General features: G+C 36.4%; 1 protein-coding gene across 1 annotated transcript in view; it reads left to right on the top strand.

The window, feature by feature from the left end:
* LOC135224859 (uncharacterized) overlaps positions 1-17,297 on the top strand; it is a 201,307-nt gene extending 184,010 nt beyond the window's left edge. The window contains 4 exon segments of the mRNA XM_064264184.1: positions 7,744-7,855; positions 13,645-13,857; positions 13,971-14,790; positions 14,793-17,297. Coding sequence (XP_064120254.1) covers positions 7,744-7,855; positions 13,645-13,857; positions 13,971-14,790; positions 14,793-15,547 — 1,900 coding nt within the window. The 3' untranslated portion in view covers positions 15,548-17,297.
* The last annotated feature ends 2,675 nt before the right edge of the window (positions 17,298-19,972 follow it).

Below are 19,972 nucleotides of genomic sequence, written 5' to 3'. Positions count from 1 at the left end.
GAGGTCACATACTTCCTAGTTCACTTTCCAAGGACCTTTTCCGAGAGAGTCGGTCTACTCTAACTCGAAAAGGTACCTATAAACCTCTCCGCTCTGAGGTCTGACTACGTCAGGACTATCAAGATGTTGACAGGAATAAGATTACCGTCTTCCATTTCCGTCTGAAGAATGGGATAAGCTGGCAGTCACAACTATTAAAGAATACGCAAATATGTTGTTGGGCTCAGAGATTTGCGTCTGTCAAACAACAAAGCCCTTCACGATCTTTGAGTTCTGTGGAATCTCGAAACTCGCTCACCATCTACTTTTTGTCTCACCTGTTTTCTCGGAGTCAGACACTCGTGGGCGAGATCCCCAAAGGCGAACAATATAGTTACCATGAGTTTTTCTTGTTGACGAAGTCGGTTGCGTTTATACACCCCCGATGATCGTGTAACATGAGACCAGGTTGGACTGTCAGCATTCTTCCTTCGGGACTGAATCGCCTTTTTGCTCCTCGCTCCTTTCTGGCACCAGAAACTCGAGTCCAGGAGTTGATTCGCTGACGACGTTGGGTTATTGCGTTGATACACCCCCAAGGTTTGCTTAGATTGAATCGCCCAGGCAGTCCACCCGACACTCATCCTTCAGCAAAGAATAGTGCCTATGGTCTTCAGGGTACAGCCTTGCTGCGTCCTTGATTCGTCTGACTGGTCAACTGGTCGGTCACCTGACTTTAGTACAGACGGACTGACTGTGCATGTCCAGATCGAAGCTTTCAATATGGAACTTAGACGTAGTCTGAAGTTCTTGATGTCAAAGCATTCGAACCTCTCCTACCTGTTAACTTCTTGCATGTGATCAGGAAGGCCTTCTTCTAACAACCCTAGAATACGACAAAGAGGGTTAGTGAGATTTTAAGCCATCGTCACAAGTTTTGGCTTTAGAGAACACAAGGCGGTGTGCTCTCTAAGCCTTCCGTTGTGGCCTAAGAATGGAAACCCGTTTTGTCCTTGGGCCAGGAGCTTGGAAGCAAGGATGGCACAAGTTAGTGTGGGCAGGAGCCAGAGAGAGTCCTGTGCCCTGTCGGGTCTCTCAAGTTTTATCTACATAAAACTCAAGAAAGTCAAAGTCATTCGGGCAATCTGCAGTGTTCCGAAAAGACCAGACTTGCCCATATCGAAGACACCCTGGCTTTAGTGTTAAGGAGTTCTTTCAAAAATGCTCCTTCATTGTGTTTGCACAAAGATTTGAAATCTTTTTTATCTGAATGCTCACGAGCTGAGGGCGCGGCCTCGGAAGCATTTCAACAGAGCATGGCAACTCAGCAACATCCTGAGTACCATGTTTTAGCGAAGCGAACTCTGTGTTCACTTCACACTATCCCTGCGAGATGTGAAGATGGCATATGAGATCTGCTGCTCGCTAGGGCCATACGTGTCTGCAGACACAATCTTGGGGCAAGACAGTACCACTCATCCTATCTTGTAGAAAATGGTTAGGAAGAGCTCTTAATTTAGTTGTTGAGTCGCCGACAACGGCGACTTCTTAACTCTTAAGCCTTAGGTAACACACCTTAACTTTGGCTAGGTTGGTCAGGTGGTGATATATATATTTATATATATATATATTTATTTTACTTCTTAGCCCTCATGGTATGGTCAATATGTCTAGTCACATTGTGGTCACGCCCCGTTGACAGATCATCTTGGAGTGCACCAGCTTTATAGTGGTCTCTACCTCGCTTGGTCAACTCTAGTAAAGCAGAAGCAGACTTGGGTGACAGTAATCACGAAGTCAGCTATGCTAACAGGTGGAACCAAGATGTAAATACATCTGCATGCATTTGTTTCCCAAAATCCTTCTATTCTGTCCCTTCCCACCTCCAAAGGTGGGATGGCGCTTATATATATACTGACAGGTAAGTTTCATGAACAAAATGATATTGTTATGATACAATAAAGTTTGTTCATACTTACCTGGCAGATATATATAATAAAGTAAGTACCCACCCACCTCCCCTCAGGGGACATGGAAATAAAAAATTATGAATAGAAAATGGGAATGGTTCCTGATACCCCTCTCCCAGCGCGGGAATGGGTACTAACCAACCTGGCCGACCACTGCATGTCTCGAAAGTTTTTAAAATTCTGTCGGACTTCAGAAAATACAGCTATATATATATATCTGCCAGGTAAGTATGAACAAACTTTATTGTATCATAACAATATCATATTATAGTAATATTCAATCATTTACCTTCATTTTGCAACGACTTGGAAGTCTCTAGCACAATATTTCGATTTATGGTGAATTTATGAAAAAAAGAAAAACATTTTCCTTACGTCCGCGCGGTAACTCTTCCGAAAAAATCGGAATTTTTTTGTGCGATTGTCAAAATGTTTGCACCATTTAAAATTAGCTGTTACATAAAGTTTTATATATGAAAATGTGCGCAATTTCATGTAGAATACAACTAAAAATGATTAAAGGTTGTAGCTTTTCTCTTTTTTCGAAATCTTTGCATATAATCAAAACGACGAAATAAATGAAAAAAAAAACCACATTCGGTCAAATTTGACTCTACCGAAATAGTTGAAAAAGCGGCCCCAATTGTAGAAAGCTAAAACTGATTACTCTGCCTAGTAATAATTCAGGGGATTCAGTCATTTATCTTCATTTTGAAACAAATTTGAAGTCTCTAGAACAATATTGTGATTTATGGTGAATTTTTGAAAAATATATTTACTTCCCTCCGCGCGCCGATTCGCGGCCGCATGTCTCCGAAATGCGTACATCGCATTATCCTAATATTTGTTCCTTTTCATATTAGCCGTTTTATAGAGTTTCATATATCAAAATGTGCACAAATTCATGAAGAATACAATAAAAAATAATTAAAGGTTGTAGCTTTTCCCATCTTCGAAATATGTACATATAAATAAATATATATATAAACATTTCGACATTCGGTCAAATTTAACTCGTCCGAAATGGTCGAAATCTGCAATTCTAATCTAAAACTCTTACAGTATCGTAATATTCAATTATTTGTCTTCATTTTGAAACAAATTGGAAGTCTCTAGAACAATATTTAGATTTACGGTGAATTTTTGAAAAAAAACATTTTTTTACGTCCACGCGTTACGAATTCATACATCATTTTGTGATAATATTTTTCCTGTGTTGCTTTTATTGTTTTACAATGTATTATATATCAAAATGATTGCAATTTAGTGTACAATACAAGGAAAAAAAAGTAACTCGTTAGCTTTGACCGTTTTTTGCACAGCGTGATTTGAATACAATTATGTATGAATTTTTTTTTTCGCTACCATATATCACATTATTTACATATGATAATGATATTACTTTTCATTTCTGATAGTTGCATACTAAACTTCTGGCAATGAAAAAAAAATTAGCCAAAAATGAACTATTAATCTTCAAAACTAAGCGCACTGTGATTTTTTGTAAAGAATATTTTTTCCGCTTCCGCGCTCACTCCAAACCGGGCCCAGCATACAGGAGAGGTTTTGATTTTTAGGGCTTCGGCATAAGAGGGTTAATATAATTTGCATAACCTTTATGGTCTGAACGGCATTTCTACAAATGTATGAACTCTTTCGACAATGGCGCTAGCGGCGCTGTTAACTGAAAATTGTGCCATAAAAATACCTTAAAATGCCTTATTTTTTTAATGAATATTTTTGACGACAGCCGTAAAACCGATTCACTGCTGAGCGATTGCGCCATATATATATATTATATATATATATATATATATATATATATATATATATATATATATATATATATATATATATATATATATACATACATACATACATACATATACAGTGGGCCCCCCCCCCCCCGTATTTGTGTTCTCCGGATTCGCGGACTCACATTCGCGGATTTCTCTCGGGAACGTTTCCCTTCATTATTCTCGGAAAATTCGCACATTCGCAGTATTTTTCTATGAGAAATATCCACAAATTCCTGTTTTTTTATCAATTTCATCTTAAAAGTGCACTCTTTGTGATAAAACTATTAATAAAACCAAGTATGAAAATTCGCGGGGTTCTCAACTATTCACGGGGGGGTCTGGTACGCATCCCCCGCGAATACGGGGTGACCACTGTATATATATATATATATAATATATATATATATATATATATATATATATATATATATATATATATATATATATATATATCAGGCGGCCCTCGGTTAGCGGCAGGGGTTCCGTTCCTGGCCACTGACGCCAAGCGATTTCGACGCTGAGCGATTTTAAAGCCTACGGCCGCCGCCACACCTTCTTTCGAAATTCTAGACCAGTCAAAGGCGCCGTAATCCCACAACGGCGCAATAAGTAAAATTATATTTATGCAGTATAGTACTATAGAATTTACTGAACAGTACATGTGGGTGTCTAGAGTATGTAAAGATATAATAAAGTTTATACAGTGTACAGGTAGCTGTAGTGTTCAGGTTACGATCATTAGTCTTATGATAGTTCGATTTTATGAGAGATCAAATTACAATGGCCTAACTTTATCCATCTTCTAGTTACATAAGTTCAATAACAGCAAAAGAGAATGATGAAAGTATGGTTTTAACGTTATACTCGTTGCGTGAACGTGTACAGCCATGAACAACCGAACGAGAAACGACTTTTTTTTTTTTCTAAGTACAACCGAACTGGATAACATCTGTTTGGCTTGTATTTCGATCATCGTACTACAGTGCAACATTACCGTATTTGTTATAAATGGCGTTATGTATAGAATAGAACTGAGATATCTTAAGGTAATAACTTTATTCGCTATATAGATCAGAGATCAATATAGATTAAAGATCAATCGGGAAATATACCGTTAAATTTAAACCTAGTTATAACTGAAGCTGAGAAAACTGTTCAAGCTGCTAATGACTATTATCGTACATCGGCAACAAGGATAAAACTGCAGTAAACGTCTGCCATCACACACAACTGTAGATAAAATTGGGATAAAATAATTTTAATCAAAACTACTGTGCTTGAAAGAACACATTTTACTGTTGGTTTCACGCCGATATAAGATAAATAACGTAAAGTTCGTATTACGATAATATAAGGATTACGTATTGCGAACGGAATCACGTAATTTTTTACGCAATAAACATGCTGCCAACGTAATCTGTTAACGAAAAAATAGTAGTTCACATTCACAACGAGACATATTCAATAAATATTTCCACCTAAAAACACGCTGTATAAGGAAAAATAACTTTGTCTCATATAAGTCAAGTATATAGATATTCGTTTATGCTACTAACTAGAAGCAAGAGCATTCGCTCAGAATTGCGTTATGGTGAAACAGACTCGTATTCATCAGCTCTGCGGAATACGGGCTTAAGTTTGCCGTAGTATTTTAAAATACAATAATATGAGAATACATACAATATTCTTGGATACAGTGAAATAATGTATAACTTTTTAAAGAATTTATGGAAAAGATGCATAATTAATAAAATAACACAATGTATTTTTCGGAACTGGCGGACAAGAACGAACATGAAAAACCATCCCCTGACAACGTGGAGCGTAGTTACAAAGGCTGCCCTAATTTGTATCTTGTTTCTGTACAAAAATGAAAATACCTTTACGCAATATATTTTCATACACATTTTAAACATAGAAGCATAAACATTTGAAAAATCGACACATCGATCGCTAAATTTGCACTTTTTTTTTTTTTTTTTTTTTTTTTTTTTTTTTTTTTTTTTTTTAAACGATATTTTCGGAAGAGCGCAGACAGCGGCATACAAGAACGAACTTGAAAAAAACATCGTAGTCGATAACTTGAAGGAGTTTCAAAAGCTGCCTTTTTATCATATTTCTGCACAGAAATAAAAATACCCTATTCGTAATAAATTTTCATACACATTTTAAACATAAAAGCATAAACATTTATAAAATCGACACATCGATCGCTAATTTGCACGTTTTTACTTTTTTTAATCGATATTTTCGGAAGAGCGGCAGGCGGGCCGGCTTACAAGAAAGAACATGAAAAAAACATCGTATTTGATAACGTGAAGGGCAGTTTCAAAAGCTGCCTTTGTATCATTATTTCTGTACAGAAATAAAAATGCCTTCACGTAATACATTTTCATACACATTTTAAACAAAGCATGAACATTATGAATCGACACATCCATAGCTAAATTTGCACTTATGTAACTCGATATTTTCGGCATAGAACAGCGTCAGAGGCATATATTTTACCCTAATACCTACGTAATAACTCTCCATAAAATTTGTTAATATAATTTGCATAACCTTTATGGTCTGAACGGCATTTCTACATATGTATGAACTCGCTAGACAACGGCGCCAGCGGCACTGTTAACTGAAATTTGTGCCGTAAAGATACCTTTAAAATGCCTTATTTTTTTAATTAATATTACGAAGTGGCCTTCGTAACCTGATTTTTTCGTATAAAGAACTACGTTTTACATGTAAATTACCTAATTCGTTCCAAGCCCTACAAAAACACCACAGTAAATTTTATTATAAAGCTAAATTGACCAATAAACAATGAAATACAACAATTTTGACCAATCAGTACTTAACCTAAGCATCACTGTACGTGTAAATAAAGTGTATTAGTGTACAGGGTACAAGAAATACTGTGTGTACATGTACGTACGTACATAGTAAAATGTGGAACCTTACCTTTCGAGTGAGGTGATATCCGAAATTGGCGACAGAGGGGGAGGACAAATGGCAGAAAACATGAACACTTAACTTTATGAAACATTAAAAAATGGCAGAAAACATTAACACTAAACTTTACAAAACACATTAACAAATGGCAGAAAACATTAACACTTCTTGATTATCTCCATTTTCGTATCCATAGAAAACATCCTCTTCTTTCCATGAACTTCAGCAACATTCTTGGGACCCATGGCTAATAATGTAAGTCATTAAGTTCACACACAACATGATAAAGAAACTTACTGTACAATGAAAGCAAAATCACTAACACGAATTTACATTAACAAATGAAATATATGTGAACGAACAAATTCCATATGTTTACGATAATGCTGCCGCAAAAAATGGTCAAGGAACGCCTTTACATAGAGGCATGATGGGACAGATACTGACCAATAGGAGAGCAGGATCTTACGGTGGTGACTAGCGTCAGGAACCAATGGGAGAGCAGGAGGATGGTGGCGAGTCTACTGAGTTGGTGGCGCGCCAGTTTTAAAATTGTTCTCGGTGGCCCGGGCGAATCTCAGACTTTACCCTTTCGCAACCTGAATTATATTCGTACACAGAAGCAAAAAAAATCTTCATCTTTGCTTTCATAGCCTGAATTTTTCATACGTAGGGCCTTTTGTAGGTAGAGGTTCTACTGTATGGGTTATATATATATATAATATATATAGTAGATATATATATAATATATATATATATATATATATATATCGATATATATATATATATATATATATATATATATATATCTATATATATATAGATCTATATATATTATATTAGTATATATATATATATATATATATATATATATATATGTGTGTGTGTGTGTGTGTGTGTGTGTGTGTGTGTGTGTGTGTGTGTGTGTTTGTGTGTGTGTCTGTGTCTGTGTTTGTGTCTGTGTCTGTGTCTGTATACATAGGTATGTATTTTGATAGTAAATTATTGAGAGACTTTTACTTATGTTTGTAAACTTTCTTTTTCAGTATTTGGAAGTGTCCTATATGCGAACAAATATTTGAAACTTCAGTAACATTCCGAAAGCACCTGCAGACTCATGGTATTGAGGCCATCAATTTTGCTTTCTCTAAGAGCAAGGTAAATTACATTTTGTTTCTTGTGTCTAGGATTTTTTTTTTTACTAAAAATATAATTTTGTCTTGGTGGCAATGTTTAATAGTGAGAAGTTGACAGACTGTCACAAGTGGCAATATTTAATAGTGAGAAGTTGACAGAATGTCACAATGTTTGGCTTGCAAGACATTGTGAATCTTGAGGCATTTTAGTTGTTTATTCTAACATCTCTTAAGAATAAAACTTTTGTTGGACAGGCAGTTCCCGGTTATCAGTGGCCTTGGTTATCAGCAATCTAGTGTTATGGGGCTTGTCTAGTGTTGAAAATTGCAGATTTATGTTGCCATTAACTAGTTACTGTTGATGCCAAAATCTGGGCATTGACGCTGAAAATTGCTAAATTTTCAGTTATCAGCAATTTTTCTTATCATCAAACCTAGGAACAGAACCCCTGCCAATAACCAGAGACTGCCTGCATTAAAGTTTGTGTAACGTTGCTAGGAGAATTACAAAAATAATGGGATACATGCCATCAAGGGGTCACATGAAAGATATCTTTAATGCCTGGACATACTATGCCATGTTTTGTTTCACAATATTATTACCTCCTTAGTATTATGCCTAGTAACTAAATAAAAAAGGAAGATATTAGAAAAGGGAATAGTGCCTGTAACAATGATAGAAGGTTGACTAAAGTTTTTCATGACTAATTATCAGATGGAAGGAAAATGTGAAGATAAGTGTTAGCGAAAATTAGGACGAACAGACAGTGAAAAAAAATTTCCGTACTTACAGGTTATTCAGTCTTCTTCATTTTTAGTTTAGACATTTGGTTTTGTGAATTAATGAACTTGAGCTTCTATAACAGTCAAAAACTATCAAATGAAGCTAGTAACAATACCAACTAAGGGTGACTTTAGTGATTTACATGAAAAAGAATCTTATTAAAAAATTGTACTGTATTTCAAAATCTGATACTAATAGGAATAGACATACAATTTTTAATGTTAAAAAACTCAAGTGCACACTTATTCACAAATTGTTAATGTTCAGGTTGCTCATGATGTGATCTTTGAGAAATCACATTGCTCACATGTATTGCTTAATGTGCCTGTAACAGTTGTATTATAATGTCAGGGCTCATTTTGTATAACAGAAAATGACAAAATTTCTTAGAGGTTTTAACAATAGGATAAGTTTCTAGCGCATAGCTGGATCCAGTTAAAAAAATCGGAGTGAAAAGCAAGGAATTTGTAAGATCTGGCAATGCGTACGTATATATAGGGTGAAAACTGGTCATAGACTGTGCACCCACACTATCCCGTTTAGTCTTTCCCAACCCAGGATGTCATAAGATGACAGAGGGGCGGCTAGAGGTAGGCAGTAAAACCTTAAGACCTCAGGTTTGTGGCTGTGAAAAAGGCAAATTTTCATAGAAAATTTTTCATTTGTTCATTCGTGAATAAACCTTTGGTCTTAACAATAGGATAGACTTATACTTGGTGGGAGGAACAGACATCCTAAACTGGCTGGGGGCCAACCCACCAGTCCAACTCCAAAAGAAATATCTACAGGAGAGGGACTAATGCCCATGAGAAGCTAGATAAACTGATATCCAACAACTCAGCCAACTGGGTTACATACAATGATATATGAGAAGATTCATTGCAGAAGGGAGCTAAAGAAAAATTCTGACTATTTGATAACAAACCAATACATCAGGATTCATTATCACCCCCTCTTGCTATAGAGTGGAGTATATGCTATTGAATAGAGGGTTTGACTACTTGAACACAAAACAAACAAACTACCAGTATGACTACCTTACTCACCTGTACCAGACCATTCAAGCAAATCATCAAGAGTCAAATACGCCTGTTTGATAGCGTCACATAACCAAAAAGAGATTGTATTCTTAGAAAGCTCTTTCTTAGAATGCTCAATGCTAACAAAAACCCTACGACATCCTGGCCTGAGATGTCGTGTCCTCTTAAGATAGCTACGCAGAGTCATCCAGAGATGGAATGGAAAAGGAGGCGAATCTGTCATCTTGCACCAAGGATTAAGATGTCGAGGCAACAAGCAGACAGACTTCGTAGCATAATACTTCCTATGCTTCGTGAGGGGTAAAGGAAGCAACTAGGAAGAACCCCTTGACTGAAGAGATCCGTCCCGGTCTGACACAGAGGCATTCATCTTCTGCAAGACTGACTGGACATGCCCTGATAAAGGAAGCTGAAAAGACGGCTTAGGATCTTGCATAGCCCCCAGGAAAGCTTCCAAGCAAGTAGGAGTGAAAGACAACCAAGCCTAAGTCCTACTCTCCAGATTGTTGAACCCAAAAATGAGATCAACAACCTTAGTAAAAGAAGACAAAAACTCTTGTGTGTCTCCTTTCCTGCTCTGGCATTGGAGACCGACGAGAAGAAGATGCAGGCTTACCCAACACACCTTTCTCAAGGAAACCAACTGCAGACCCAGCAGCCAAAGACCTGTCTGGACTGGAGCCCTGTACCAATGCCTGCGATGAACCAATCACAACACTAGGAACACTACTGCGAACACTCGCAATAGATGACTCGTGTACGTGTCCACGTACGCCTCCGTGCGGAGCAGACACATGTACAAGCATCTCGAACTCTTGACGTAGGATAAGAATTCCTCTGAGTCGAACCATGAACAGCATCATTGGGAGGGGAAGGCAAACACCCTGGCTGCACCACTTCCGCATTTACAACTTTCAGTCTTTTCACAGGCACCTTAAGATCCTTACAACGACCAATAGGCACTAGAGCAGAAGCAGCAGACAAATCACCAACGTGCATGTATGTACGAGGCCGCAACACGCTCGTGTTCCGAAGAAGAGAACGATGCAGCAACAGCAGATTGCACTGGGAAATGAGACGAAACACTAACACTCAGTAACACAGACGTGCCATTCTTCACTCGTTGACAAAGAAAAATCAGTGTCTTTAATCCTCCAATGCTTGATACACCAACGCAGTGGAGATGGAGGTGATAGTGGGGAGGAGAGGGGGGGAGGCGATGCAACACGTTTGCTCACAGCCTTCTCAGCAGAGAAGGCAGCAAACCTATCGTCCAAAACAGAGTCTAATCTCTTAAGAACTGCCTGACATAAAGCCTAGGACGGATCCGCAAGAGAGGACGCAGACGACATGGATGGAAGAGGATACATCCTGGATGGCAGCGATGACGTCACAGGAGCAAACGATGACAACACTGAGGAGCGAGGCAGCGCAGCAGCCCCAATCGACAACACCAACGTAGCAGGGAATGATGTCACTGAAGAAACTGGGAGTGACATCACCGATGAAAGTGATGTCACTGATGGAACTGGGAGTGAGGTCACCAACGGCACTGAGAGAGACATCACAGCCTCCCCCTGACCTGAGCTAGCGGCAGGCCTCACTGGGAGAGTGGTAAGATGATACTCAGGCAGGGCACTACGCACCAACATAGAGAGCGCCAGGGGTAGGGGGGGGGGAGACGAGCTTCCATGAAATGTATCAGCAAACCCTCCATGGAAGGTGAACCCCATAGACCAAGAACCGCCCAAAGCACTACAATTTTGGACGCCTCTGATTCTGAAAGAGTAGAAACTAATGAGATAGCCTTCTCCCTCTTGGGAAGCAAATTAACCCCCGAGGGAGAGAGGGTAACATTACACATTAAATCTGCATGAGGGCCTCCCGATATTTCCAACAACGAATCGATGGAAGAAAAGGAAGGAGACACAGACACACAAACTGTAACATCATGGGGTGTGACTGAGGAAGAAGACGAAGCATCTGGGTGAGGCAATGAAAACCCTTCCCATGAAGGAAGATTTGAAACTACAATGTCTCTCTTACTATAAAATAACTTCCACTGCAATTTAGGCCCCACACAACATTCTGGGCAGGGATTCGTTATAGTACAAAATTAGCACAACACATACTGCATGTGGAATGGGGGTCTGTAGCCGAAGAAGCCAGGAAACAAAAACACAGGAAGCCTTGAGTCCCTGGGCACATACATTGGCAAGACCAAGAAGATGCAGAGGAAGCCATAATAACACAAGCACACACACACACAGACAAACAAAAGAGCAAAAATGGGCAAAACAACTGGGTTGGACAGAGAATAAGCAACCGTGTCGCTCAGGCGGTTAAGAAAAAGACTAAATGTGAAAGCGTGGGTGTATAGTCTTTGAACAGTTTTCAGCCGATATACACACTCGTTGCCGGATCTCACAGATTCCTTACTTTTCAATCTCTGGTTGTTTAACCGGATCCAGCTAGGTGCTGGCTAGAAAATTATCCTATTGTTCGTGTATGAACAATGCTTATATTTATAATACTTTGAAAGGTAGAATTAATCTGTATATTATTGGCATAAAATCCTACCATCCAAAACATCTGTAAGTGAACTGTTCAAGATATACCATATATTTTTGTCAGAATTATAATATGCATCTAATGATTATTTTACTGTATTAATTAAAATTCACAATGTAGAATTTGTTAAATGACAAAAATATCTCATGCCAATTTTGTCCTATAACTTTTAAAAGTAGTTTTAACACTCCGTGTACTGTATAATTGTGAAAGTTTGCGTAAATTTTTCCATGTAATGCTTGATTACATAAATACTTTATTATTTTCTACTTCCACTATACTACCCTACAGGTAGAGATCATCAAGGACACATTCCTCTTGTTAGTGTGCTTATATTCTAATTTTTTGTGGTATGAGATACAAGAAACTTTCTTTGTATGATACGGTTACAAGTAAGCATTATAGTTCTTATAACTTATAATCATTTATTTATATCTTTGGACTGCAGTTATTTAGGTGTTTGTTTCTTAGAGCAAGTTTGGATTTATAGATATTGTTTTGATGCCGATTTAGTTCTAAGTATGCACAAATGAAAGGAATTAATAAACTGTCAAAAATTTATCATGAACTTCGTAGACATTCCTTATGCAGTGTTTTCAGCTGTACAGCACTTGAGATTGTATGATGCCCTACCAAGCATGAATATCATATATTTTCATTTTATGCAAATTTAAACTCAGTGCCTTACTGTGCAGAGGTAATAAGTTATGTACAGTGCATAGAAATGTGTCGCATGTAACAGGGCAGACACCCCAGTATACAGTGGGCTCCCCATATTCACGTTCTCCAGATTCGCGGATTTCTCTCTGGACCATATCTACCGATTATTTGTTGGAAATTTGCCTATTTGTGGGGTTTTCCAACGAAAATAACCACTAATTAGTATACGTATTTTGATGTTATTTTCATGACTAAATACATTTTTATGATACAAATATGATTTACTAATTTTGAAATATTAATATTGATTAATACTGTATTAGTAAGTTTAATAAGATTAAATTATATCACAATGAAAATAATAATTCTCTCTCTCTCTCTCTCTCTCTCTCTCTCTCTCTCTCTCTCTCTCTCTCTCTCTCTTTATTAATGGCCGTTTATATTTTCTAAAGGTAAAATGTTTCAGATGACTTTGAAATTATATTACTAATACCAGTTCAATGGTATATTTGATGTAGGATGATACTTTAAGTATAAATTTGGTATCTGAACTTTCAAGATAGGCAGATACGTATAAGCATTTTTAAAGGGGAGTTCTAACTATTCACAGGTTCGAGCTATTTGCTGGGGTGTCCGGTACTCATCCACAAACGTACTTTAGACTGCTTTTTCACTTAGTTTTTTTTTATTTTAGTATCGTTGAAAGTGGTTTCTGTAACCTATGATTTTGTTTTTATGTGCCCTGTGTATTGGCAGATCACTGACACTACTGTTGATGGGAAGGCCAAAGTTACTTTAACTTTAGAAGACATGGATGCTGTGTTACAGCATGTAACTGAAACCAGTCTGAGCAATGAAGAAAGCCAGAAAGAAGAGTCACAAAATTATATTCCAACTAGAAAATCACGAAACCTTCTAGAAGAAGAGAAGCCTCAGGTTACTTACATAAAGGGAGGTAATCGTGAAGAGGTCAGTAAACTTCTTGTTTTCATGTGTAGTAGTTCAATCTTACAATGTTATACTGTATTGTAGAAATTCTGGTTTAACTTTATTTTTTAAATCATGGATATTTTCCTTTTCAGCCTGACACACAGAAACATGCTCACCAGTGTCAAACGTGCAGTAAAAGCTTTAAAAAAGCATCAGATTTGATTAGACATATTAGAACACATACAGGAGAAAGACCTTTTTCTTGTGCTCAGTGTGGAAAATCATTTGCAGTGAAATCAACTCTTTATGTGCATATGAAAACTCACTCGGGTAAAAAAGATTCAATGTGTCCTATATGCAATACTATGTTTGCTACAAAAGGCAGCTTAAACATTCATATGCGACTGCATACAGGAGATAAGCCATTTAAGTGTAATCACTGTGGAATGAGTTTCAGGACATCTGGCCATCGTAAAGCTCATGTTATAAAGCATTTCAAGACTATTCAGGCACTATCTGGCCGAAATGCTAAATTGGGAGGTATGGTTGATGAAGGTCAGTTAAATCCATCAACTACTGCAGATGAGTCTGTTATGGAAATCCCTAATGAAGAGAATTTGAATTCAATGGTCATGATGACAGATGGGACAATGTCTCTACAAATTCCAGGCCTAAGCCTAACAACAATTGATACCTCAGCAATGTTGAATATTCAGCCAGTTACTCTTGATGAAGCTGTTCTTAATCAGTTACAAGAGTCTGAGGTCACAATGATGACTACTGGTGAAGGAACTGTAGATGAAGATGCTGAAGATTCCATTTCTGTCAATCCAAATGTAGTCATGACACAAAATCGTGCAGTTCGTCTGCAGTCAAACCGTGATGTAAGTGATTCTGCACTAGAATTCCAGATGGTTGATCAAGTAGAAAAGGTTTTTGTTGCTCATTCTATGATTGAACAGCACTTGGATCGTGTGCAGGAACATTAGAGGAAACTCCGTCTTTCATCCCTCAGGAAATTAATTTATCTGACCTTGCAATTCCTGGTCAGAACAACACTGTTCAGTGTACATGGTGTTCTAAATCATTTTTGAAGTTAGCTGATTGGGCTGAACATTTATCAGTGCACAATATTTATATAAAAATTAATGAGGAGCTGGAAAGTAATGAAAGTGAAATACCTGTGTCTCTAGTCATTCCACCCATGTCGGGCAAAGATAATACTGACAATGATAGTGCTATTTTATCAACTAGTGCAAGCATAAAACTTCCCCAGGGACTGAACGTAGGAGAGTTGACAGTCTCTAAGTTGGAAAATGAACAACAGCAATTAAATCAGAGTTTTAAGGCAACTTTATCAGATAGTGGAAAATCATACAGACTACACAACAGTATAGATCAGCAAACAACCTCAAACATTAGCAATCAAGAACAATATTCGTGTGACAAATGTAATGGACGAAAGTTCTCATCTTCTTCTTCCTTACAGAAACACATCAGATCGTATCATCATAGGTGTGTGTTTTGTATAGAAGAATTAGGGAATAGATCTGCCTTACATGAGCATATTATTCAGGAACATTTACAACTTGCTATCGAAAATCCTTTGACAATAGAAAGAATAGGACTCCGAATCAATCTCGTCCCAGAATCTCATAGAGAGGGGTCTGTTAATGGGACTCAAGGTGCTATGGAGGAATTTGATCCATTAGAACTCTTCCCCGAATAGAGCTTCATTATTTAGAGGGTATTTTTATCTTTTTAAGGTAATACAAACTTGTTGAGAATTGATTCATTTGGAAACAGTACTGTATAGTGATTGTATTAATTTTTGCTATTGGAACCTACCAAATATACTCATTTTGTAAATTTTATTTAAGATTTGATTAAGAAAAGTAGGAGTTATGTGGAAGATATGTAAATTAAAATTAATATAAAACAAATGATATTTGAAATATATCAGAATTGCTGTAAATATTTATCTCTTTTAAGCCGCAACAATCTTGAAAATGTTCTGTTTATAGAAACACTTTTATCCATAGAATGCAGATAAAAATGATTTTTTTATATCTGGTGTTGTCATCTTCATTTTCAATATTATATGCTTACATTGGAATTGTTCTTGTGCCTCCATATGCATAAGATTTCCTTTTGTGTAATTTGTCCCTTTGGTACTGTGATGATGGTTTTGCCAAGCCACACTTGATCAACATGTATGTTTCATATCAAGCCAGATACAATTTCTTTATTTTCCTGTACCAAGAGATTGATTTTTTACATTTAGAAATAATCAGTTTAAACTGTCTTACATAATACCTCATAAGATATTTATAGACTATATGCTATTCAGTTTTGGTCATGAATGCTTCATTTTAACAAGAGTAATGTCATTATATTTTGGGAAAATTATAGTTCATATGTTTATGCACAGTGAAGTTGAAAAATTTCTGATCTAGGCAGAATGTGACCATTACATGTTTTAAAGGATTAAAAGCTTACACTTTTATTCTGCAACTGATAGGTTGTTCTAGCCCAACATTTTTCTTATGGCCAGTTTTACAGGATAACATAGGTAATATAAAACCACTTATTTACATTCCTGTTTTCTTTTGACAGATATGTTTGGTACATTGTTTGTTTGGGTATATCCCTAAGTAGGAAATATTTTGGTGGATTTTTTCCTAGTGTAAGTGTAAAGACCAGTACTGTAGATTTTCAAAAGATATGGTTTTTCTGATGAATTACTTCAGGAAAATTAAATGTCCGTGGTTAAGGAAACGGTGAAACAATATGGAGATACCTTATTTATCATGAACTATTAGCCAATGCTAATATTGTAAGGTTGTTAATGAACATTGGGATAATTTTAACTTATCATGAGCTATTATAAAGTAATCGTTCAGAAAGTAATTTTGCCAATTGGTTAATGGGGGCCGCCGGCTAATGCCATTCTTTAAGGACAGGACTTTGATATTCAAACCACTTAATAAGGTGACTTGGGACATCTCCAAACCGCATATGATTTTCGCCTCTGACCTTCGGTTTTGTGATGCCAGGGCGATTTATCCTGAAAATAACCATTTTTCAAATTCTATCTCCTCCCTCGATATCTATTATTAAGACCTGTGATTACTACATATATAGACCTTATGTAGACCTCCAATCGAATGAGGAGTTTTTTTCTAAGTCACTTTTTTTGCTAGATATAAATTTTTCATTATGGTAAAAAAATAAACCCTATAAATTAGGAAAACAAAATTTATAAAAAAAAAGACGAAAGAAAAATTGGAAAAAGGGCTTCATTTGATTGTTCTATAATGTCTTTCTGAGTTATATACCAAATTCCATTGTTATAGCTTTAAAACTAAGTGAGAAGATAGATTTTGAAGGTCAATAACTATAGTTTTGATATACGGGCGTTCAAAGTTTTTCTTTGTATTATTATAACAACAATGTTAATAAATAATGATTATTATGAATTTATATTTCTATTTTGTATATTAATAAACCAAAACTATTGTATTTATCATAATTTAATCATAAATGATGATCCCTTTGCTCATATATCGTAGCTTGGGGCACTGCGTCACGCGAGATGGGGCACTCCTTCCTACGCAACTCTCTCTCTCCTTCACTAACTCTGCTTATTACAGCGAATTTTCTTCTTCTGTATGTTAGCTAGATGTTTTCCTAGTATTTTTCATCTTGGCATGATGAAATTCTTGCCGAAACAAAGATAAGCAAACGTAAATGCAAGAGAATGTCAAGAGGTGAAATTCGAAGTTGTACTCTCTTTTTACAAAGACAATGTTAATAAATCATGATTATTATGAATTTCATATTCCTTTTTGGGTATTAATAAACAAAAACTATGTTATTTATCATAGATTAAGATCCCTTGCTTAAAGATCGTAGCCTGGGGGACAGTGTGACGTGTGCTTCAGGCAAGACGGGGGTGTTTACTTACTACGCAACCCTCCCTCTCTCTCCACTAACTACGCTAATATCACATATATTATGATATTCTGTAATCATATTAGAGCGAATTTTCTTCGTCTTTATGTTAGCGAGAGGTTTTCCTTGTCTTTTCCTCATTGGCATGATGAAATTCTTGCCGAAACATAGATAAACACATGTGAAAGCAAGCGAATGTCAGAGAAGAAACTTGAACGTGTAGGCTACTTGAAGTCTGTGCTCGCACTGAATCATGGGATACTCTGAGATTACGCTCATACTCCCCTCCGCGACTCACGGAATCACTACAGATGCCATTTCTCACAATTTCTTTGACAATAATTATCAAAATTTACGATAACAGAAGAAATATTGCATTTCTTGTACGGATGAATGTTTTAGGCTTATTGAGTTATGTTTACTAATTACTCTGTAACTACGAAAGTAAGAGGAATTTTGACAAAATATTTCGTATACGTATCCTCAATTGCCATATGAAGCTCCATGAATTTTTTCATGACTGCATTTTTCACCCTATACCCCCACATATAAGGGTTCCGGCCGGCCCCCTTAAGCTTTTTATTTGACATGCTTCTCCAAAATCACTTATTATGAGTGAAATATGTCTGCTATAATTACCAATTTACAGTACACGTAATTAGGGGAATTCTATAATTTAGTTAGTAAAGTGCATAGTAGGTCAGTGAAATTGTTTATTTTTGTACACGTAATAGACATCCTTAAGGATAATTTATAGTTTTGTTCCTACACAAATACGACCCTTCTTTCTTTACTTAAGATTTAGCTTGCAAATGCAAACTGGAACAGTCATTCAAATTTATTGACAAGGTAGTAAACTACTAACAGGCAGTGTTGGAAGGAGGCAGCAGCATTCTCCTTCTTTTTTTCACCTTTTATGTCCTTCTATCCACCCTCACCTCCATTGGTTTGATGACCGTTCACAGCCATTTTCACCTGGCGGAGGACTTTCCTCTGCTATACAGGCAGGGTTGCCAGAGGCTGTTCCTCTTTTTTTTTCCTATTTTCCTATTTCTTCAGTGGTCTTTGAGAGACAGGAACTGGATAAGCATTAGGGTAAGAATAAGAAGCTTTTTCACTTTCTTCTAAGCTTTTTCACTTGGAATTTTGTGCTCATATTCTTAAAACAAAACAGGTTATAAACAATTTTATCTATTTATCTGTTTATTAATTTATTTTTCTTTTTTAATGAGTGGTCTCTTTTTCTGTATTTCCCTTTGCTTCTTCTAAATAAATACCATATTCTTTGGAAGATTGAATTTCAAGTCAGTGGCCTTATGAATAGGCTTCATCTGCCGAATTTCAAGTCAGTGGAATAGGCTCCATTTACTGAATAATTATACCTGTATATACTCGTGTTTTATGGGAATTTTGAATCCCTAATTTTGGAGCTAATTTTAAGGGGGTCGCATCTTACATGAGATATAAAATTCGAGTATGTAATAATCACATAGTATTGTATGATGAAATACAAACATAATGGATATGCAATGCATCTTTTCCATGGATCTTTTAAAAAGCTATGCTTTACTTCACTACATCCAATGATATTATATGTATTTTCATATTACTATTTGTTTGCATTATAAAATACAAACAGAGCAATCAGTGTTTTGGTTTGGAAATCAGCTGAGTACAGTTGTGAGGTGAGTTTGTTTTGCTGTGTTGAACTCAAATCCAGAGCAACTTTCTTGCTTCCAGTTAATGAAAATGAATCTCAAGATACTCTATTTATATAAGACGAGGCAAGGTTATTTTACATCATAAGAAGTGTTTTCAAGTATAAAATATCACTTAAAAATGTATCGTTTGTGAACGAAATTTAGTTATTTTTTCGTTAGTAGAAGGCGCTTAGGGCATGTTTATTGAGTAAACAAAAATCAATAGATTCCATTTGATATTTTCACTTAATCTCATCAGAATACTACAAGCTTTACGTATTTATCTTTTATTAGAGTAAAAACAGTAAAATGTGTTCTTTTATGCCCATAGTTTTGATTAAAACATGTTGCTCTCAAATTTTTGTTTATGGTCGAGTTTGATGGTACTACATATACCGAAGTTTGCGAGAGTTTCATCCCGTTGCCGATGCACGATAATAGTTGTTAGCAGATCAACATTCTTTCTTCAACTTCAGCTAAAACTTACTGATTAAATTTAC

The sequence above is a fragment of the Macrobrachium nipponense genome, chromosome 12 (genome assembly GCF_015104395.2).
Source record: "Macrobrachium nipponense isolate FS-2020 chromosome 12, ASM1510439v2, whole genome shotgun sequence".
NCBI lineage: Eukaryota > Metazoa > Arthropoda > Malacostraca > Decapoda > Palaemonidae > Macrobrachium > Macrobrachium nipponense.
This window is presented reverse-complemented; position numbering and strand designations above follow the sequence as displayed.